The sequence below is a fragment of the Phodopus roborovskii genome, unplaced genomic scaffold (genome assembly GCF_943737965.1).
Source record: "Phodopus roborovskii unplaced genomic scaffold, PHOROB, whole genome shotgun sequence".
Classification (NCBI taxonomy): domain Eukaryota; kingdom Metazoa; phylum Chordata; class Mammalia; order Rodentia; family Cricetidae; genus Phodopus; species Phodopus roborovskii.
The window spans coordinates 763,881-770,571 of NW_026125861.1; the positions used below are offsets into that span (position 1 = coordinate 763,881).

General features: G+C 39.0%; 1 protein-coding gene across 1 annotated transcript; it reads right to left on the reverse strand.

Moving 5' to 3' along the window:
- Positions 1 to 2,843: 2,843 nt before the first annotated feature.
- On the reverse strand, positions 2,844 to 4,643 carry LOC127217847 (EKC/KEOPS complex subunit LAGE3). Its single transcript, XM_051178853.1, has 3 exons — positions 4,318 to 4,643; positions 3,184 to 3,312; positions 2,844 to 3,007 (listed from the first exon to the last, which is right to left on the reverse strand). Exons 1-3 carry the CDS (start codon positions 4,641 to 4,643, stop codon positions 2,863 to 2,865), a joined length of 600 nt encoding a protein of 199 aa, XP_051034810.1. The 3' UTR covers positions 2,844 to 2,862.
- Positions 4,644 to 6,691: the final 2,048 nt, after the last annotated feature.

Here is a 6,691-nt window from a genome sequence, read left to right on the forward strand (position 1 = left end):
CTAAAACAGATAAATTATAGCTAGTTTAAATGAAAATAGATATTGAAGCCTATGTGCATGAAATTGAGTATAAGAGATTAAAAATCATATTACTTCTCTACTACCATTATGTTTTTGGCTAACATGGACTCAATATCGTGCATCCTATATAAGTATAAAACACACAAGACATTTAAGAAATTATCTTTTTATAGCTAGTAGGATTTTTCAATCATTTTGTCTTTTACTTCTGAAATTTTAAAATCAGTTTTAACTAGTTTCTTGATGAAAAAAATACTCATAAAACCTTGCACACCCTCTTAAGTTACTATGATGCCTATATTCTCGCTTGATTTTCCTTTTATGCCCCAATAACTATTATTATTCTTTATATAATTTCTAATTAGTTTGAGATGCTCTGAAAAGTCTGTCTGAGAGCTAATAGATTAAGGGCATAAGATAGGCAATAGGAATATATATTGGAGGTGATAAGGCTTTGGGGAATAAAATAGTCTATATGTGAGGCAAAGGCTTTGCAAGAGAGAAGTAAGGCCTTGGGTATCCCAGCAGTCTCTCTCTTCTCATAAATCCTCTTTTCATAATCAAACTGTTCCAGAATATTGTGTTTATCTTAAGCCTGGGCTCCAGCAGAAAGTCAAGGTAAAATTCAGGAGATGGAGGGTCCTGAATTCTGAGTCCCCATCCCAGGAAAGTAAATGCCTTGTTCTACTCTGGGTCCTTGAGGCATATTTGAATATTAGATATCTTGGAGAGGTCAAAAATATAAGATGTTCCCTGCACACCTTGACTCCCTTAAGTAGAGTCTTGTTTTGGGCCATTCAGGAAGTGGGAACCACAAATGAAACCCCCACTTACAGCATCATTACTTGCTGCTCTGTGCCTTTATGTTGTAGAGCATATACTCCCTGCTCTGTATTCTTAACCACATCTTTAATAACTAACTCCATCATCTACAGAAAGCTATAAATCTTACCCTCTACATCCTTGGTCCACTTCAGCTTGTCATAGAGTAGTAGAAAACAGCTGTTGAGTAGCATGGCAGTTTATTTGTCTGGTATGCTAAAGAACTCCAGTTCCTTAATTCTATCCCCTAGGTCTTTAAAATTTGTAGCTCCTGATTGCTCATGTTATAGCCCCTATACCGGTCTTCTCCCCCATATTAAAGACAATTGTAATTTGTGAGATGAAGAGAGTGAATTTACAAAGTGACAGAATTCTTTCTGGCTTTCACAGAGGAACCTGTTTGAGGCTCCAGCAGAAAACTGTAGAGAATAGTGTGCAAGGAAACAACTTGAACCCAGAAATGGACCATTCCACACATGATCCCCACAGGATTACAGGTAAAGGTCTAGTCCCTGTGCACAAATGTCTCATCCACTCATGCACAAAGCCTCATTATGGAGGAGGCAGCGGTTAGGGCACTTAGAAAGGCATTAACTCCCACCTGAAAAGTATTAGAAACAGATGAAGGGACTGAAAGTAAAAGTCAGAACTAAGGAAAATAAAATAGAAAAGATATTCAGGTTAGAATAGAATGGAAAAAAATAAAAATAACTTTACTGATAAATAATCACCTAGGTGGGTAATCTGACTGAACCAAGAAAACAGTGTGAAGCTAGGCAATAGTGGCCCAGCACTTGGGAGGCAGAGGTCAGCCTGGTTGACATAGTGAGTTCCAAAGCTACACAGAGGAACACTTTTTTGAAAAATAACAAAACAGGGGAAAGAACTCTGATAGTTGTGACCTTTATGTTCTAAACATAACGAAATATCCCACACCTCTTATAGAGCATTCTGAAGTAAGGCCATGGATTTAACAAAAAAAAAAAAATCCCTCACATTGGTGTTTCTGTGTTGTTGGGTTCTCTCTTACACAAACGTTTTAATTTTGTCAGGAAGACAATACAGTAGTGACAAGGATGTGTTGGAACCAAAGTTTGTATGGGAAGGCATATACAAAAGTGCTTTAGTGGTATATTTGGAGATGTTTACAAAAACTGTTTTATACAACTCACTAAATCTGTTTCTGAGAGTCCAGCTTAAGGAAATAAGTGTTCATATACATTTTTATAATAGCTAAAAACTGGAATTCCTTTCCTATTTCATGATTACATTCTGATGCTTGCTATATTTTCATCTTCAAAGCATTTGTTAAAAACTGGAAAGCTAGTATGTTAAAAGAAAAACCTTTCAGGCACAGAAATAACACTAATCCTAAAATCATGTTTCCAAAGTATAGTTAATATATGAATACAATTGCAGAATCAAGAAAACTCTTTACCTTTAACTATGGAATTTAGAAATTTCAATAATTTCTCTTCTTCCATGCTAGGTAAGTGCTCTAGCATATGTTTATTTGTACACTAAAAGTTAATCTCAAAGCTGTGGAAATGGCTCATCTCATGAAAAGCTGTTGCCAACGTCTAATGTCTTAAGTTTGCTAGTAATAATCCACATGATGGAAGGAAAGGACTCCCAAAAAGGTATCTTTTGAACATTAGTTGGGTGACTCATGTATATACTCATACAATTATGCACATGCACACACATAATACTAGTAAAAAATTAAAAATAAAAGTTTGATGTCTTCCAATTTCTACAGTCAGTTGCCTTGGAGTACTAGAACATTAGTATCCCAGAAGCTACCCCTTCAACCAAAGGACACAATATTAAAACCTGAAGATTTGTGCCATAGCTAAAAATAAAAACAGTAACTCAGTGTTATTTTCTTCATTATTCATTTCAATATTCACTTCTTCAGTAACACTGACTGGTATGGTGTTACAGGATCAAAACAGTGAATATGATGGCAAAGGGACAAATCATGAAAATCCCTTGCCTTGTCTTATGGGTGGTATCACATTAGGGGTCATTATTTCGTCCTCTTCCTTGTTTGAAAACAGCCATAAACACTGGGCGTGGGATGTTCCTCATCACTAGGGAGAGCTGGTCGAGGAAGGCATTGATAGATGTTCGGAAGAGAACAGGATCTTCAGTGGTCCACCTACTAAAAGGGAAAAGGGAGATACCATCAGGAGAAAGAATAAGGAATCTGTGAACTGGCACAATACTATATCTTCTGCTTAATTCTAATCTACTAATTTCTTCATTACAGAACCCCTAGAATATGCATTGCCCCCCCAGTATCAAGCCACCCCAACTCCAAACTCCTGGCAAACTGACACAGTCAGGGTGGTATCATTCACTGTGAACTCTTGTTGAACCATCACTTGCTGCTGCTGGACATTTGAAGCCAGGGATCTGCAGGCTATGTTTGCCTCCACAGCGGTTCTGAATGGCACTGTTACAGAACTGGAGGGATATATGGTTAAGGTATTATCCATTATTCCATTTCTTGGTGCATTGTGCTTGATTTTATCTTGACTGACATACAAGGCAACCATAGACATTTCTTCCATGCTTCTGGTCTTCTACACCCTACAGCCTTCTTTTTACGTTTATTTAAGTAACATTTTCTCCTTTATTTTACATACTGATCAGTTTCCCCTCCCTCATCTTCTACCTCCCATTCACTTTCCATCCACTCCCTCCCCATCTCCTCCTCTGTCTCCATTGATAAGGGGGCAGGCATTCCACGGGTTTGTACAAATCAAGGTACATCAGTTTGAGGCAGGAGCTCCTTCCCCCTGTATCAGGGCTGGATGAGGTAATCCAGAAAGGCGAATTGGTTCCCAAAAGCTAGCCAAGCTTGCCAAGGACAAGTCTTGATCTCACTACTAGGAACCCCACAAACGGACCAAGCTACACAACTGTCACACAAGTGTACAGGGCCTAGATCAGTCCCACGCAGGCTCCATAACTCCTTGTCCTGAGTCCATGTACTCCCATGAGCTCAAGTCAGCTGTATCTGTTGGTTCCCATTATGATCCTGACAGCCCCCTCCCCATCTTGTACTATCCTTTTCCCTTTCTCCAATAGGACTCCTACAGCTTGGCCCAGTGCTCGGCTGTGGTTCTATAAAGACAATTAGGGTAGTCACCAAACTGAGTACAGAAGATGGCCGGTTCCTCTCCACTATTGCTAGGAGTCTTAGCTGGGGTCATCCTTGTGGATCCTGGGAGTTTTTCTAGTACCAGGTTTCCCCATAACCCTGAAATGGCCCCTCCCTCGCCAGCATCAAATTGTTTCGTCTCTATAGCCGTATGTTCTCAGGATTGACTGACTACAGTACATCCTTCTGTCCCCTTTCTAGTTGGCCATATACTTCCCCACACTAAGTCTCCTCCCAAAGCAATTTGGAGTTTTGCCTTCATGTTGCCATAGCCCCTGCCAAGGTGCTTCCTCTGAAAAGGATACAACTCTAGGAGTCTACTTCCAGCTGTTGTTGCAGCATCTCCACTGGGTCCGGGAATAACTGGTGCCTGCTCGCCATGTGGAGCAATGGCTGCTTCTTCTGCCACCACTCTTGCCTCTGCAGGGCTTCTTGAATCAAGGCTGCCTTGGACAGCCTGGCTACCAGAATCTTGTTGGTGGCTTTCTTGAGGGGAGTAACTATGGTCATTCTCGGCTTCAGAACTTTGTGAGCTATCTTGGGCATTAGTAGTACTTGATGTTTGTTGGATACACTCCTCTTCTTCTTCGCCACCTGCTCTACAACCCTTGTTTCCACTGGGATCCTGCATGGTTAAATGGGTTGTCTACTCCGTTACCCCTGTAATACCACCGCCAGCTCTCTCTGGCTAAGGGAATGAGATACCAGTACTAGCCCCGCCCTTTTAGACAAAGGGCACTTTTATGACGCTTCCAGTGCCTGAACCAACAGGATCTCACGAGAGAAAGGAGGATATCGCGAGAATAGGAGAATCTAGCAGGAGTTACAAAATCTCCAGCGATTATACCCAGAAAACTAGAGCTCCTTCACTTGCTTTTTAGTTGAAATGAAGTGATCATAAAGCACCATGGGTTTTCTAGTTTGTAAAATATTAGATATGGGAATCATGGTATTATAAAGCAGAGTACCATAGAGGCAGATTCTGGCTTTTCCTTTTTGGCCGAGGTGAAAGGAGTCAATGACTTGCTTGAAACCATGCAGCAGCACATACTTCAATTGATCTTAGTTTCCTGGACTTCTACACACCAATGGTAGACTATATTCTTTTCTTATGTCTTTATGTATGTATGTATGTATGTATGTATGTATGTATTTATTGAGACCAAGGTTTCTTTATGTATTCCTGGCTGTCCTGGAACTCAGCCTGTAGAGCAGGCTGGCCTTGAACTCACAGAGATCCACCTGCCTCTGCCTCCTGAGTGCTGAGAGTCAAGGCATGCACCATAGTGCTAAGCTAAGCTGTAGATTATATTCTGATATATTAATGTGTCCCAATTTTCCTTGTATCTTAATCAGTGTTTTATTTTTTAGTTGCTGAGAATATGTAGAAGTGTGACCTATCTCTTCTATAATAATTACTCACAGTTAAGATAACCATCATTTTTAAAATTTTTATTAAAAACAAATATTAAATTTGAATATAATTTTATCATATGCTTCACCTCCCTCAAGTCCTTCCAGATCCTTTGCCCATCCATACCCAACCAAATTCAATTTCTTTCTCAAAACAAACAAGCAAACAAAACCGAATATAACAACAGCAAAAACAGAACCAAGGAAACTATATAAAACAACAGGAAAAAAAAGAAGACAAAACCAAAACAAACAAACAAACCAACAAAAACCCCCTCCAAACTGTAACCAAGTAAAATCACACACATACAAAGAAATATTGTTGAGTCCATTTTATGTTGGTTACTTACTCCTAATCAGGAGGCATGTCTTAAAGTGGTTGATATAACCACTATCATTTTGTTGGAGAAAAATGATTTTCTCTCTCTTGGCATGTATAAATGACATTTATGTTGTTAATCTTCATCCTAGTGGCTAGGTTTTAAATCAATCATTTTTAAAAATATATCAAAATAAAATATATTAAGATAAATCAGAAACCCTAGCATCAAAGTTAGAAAGACAAACAAATAGAAGGAAAAGAGTCCAAGAGATGGTATAAAAATCAGAAGCCCAATTGTTTTCACACTCAGGAGTCCCATGAAAACACTAACGTGGTAGAACATATACAGAGAGGATCTGTAATTACTGCTTCAATATATGAGGTCACATGAGCTTTCACCATTTGATTTAGAACTCTTGTTTCTTGGTGTACTCTTGGTGTACTTGTTTCTTGGATCCACTTCCATAGGGTTCCCCGAGCTCTGAGGAGAAGAGATTTGATAGAGATACACTGTTGATGTTTGGGTGTTCCAAGGTCACTCACTCTCCGTAAATGTCTAGCTGTGTGTTTCTATATTTTTTCCTATATGCTGTAGAAGAAAGTTTCTCTTATCTAGTCTGACTGTTTTTATTAACAATTTGTCTATCTATCTATCTATCTATCTATCTATCTATCTATCTACCTATATATCATCCCTTTATGTGTGCAAAAACACCCATTTGTGCCACAGAGCATGGGTGGTAGTCAGAGGACAGCTTTCAGTAATGGATTATACCAGGCAGTCTCAGGAATTGAATTCAGACCATTTCTTATAGTTAGTCACCTTTACCTGCTGAACCACCTCACTGGTCCGGAAGATTTTTAAATTATATTAGTTATTTTGTTTTGATAAAATGGGTGCAATAGAATGACACATTTCCGTGGTTTTTAGAAGTTTTAAAAGT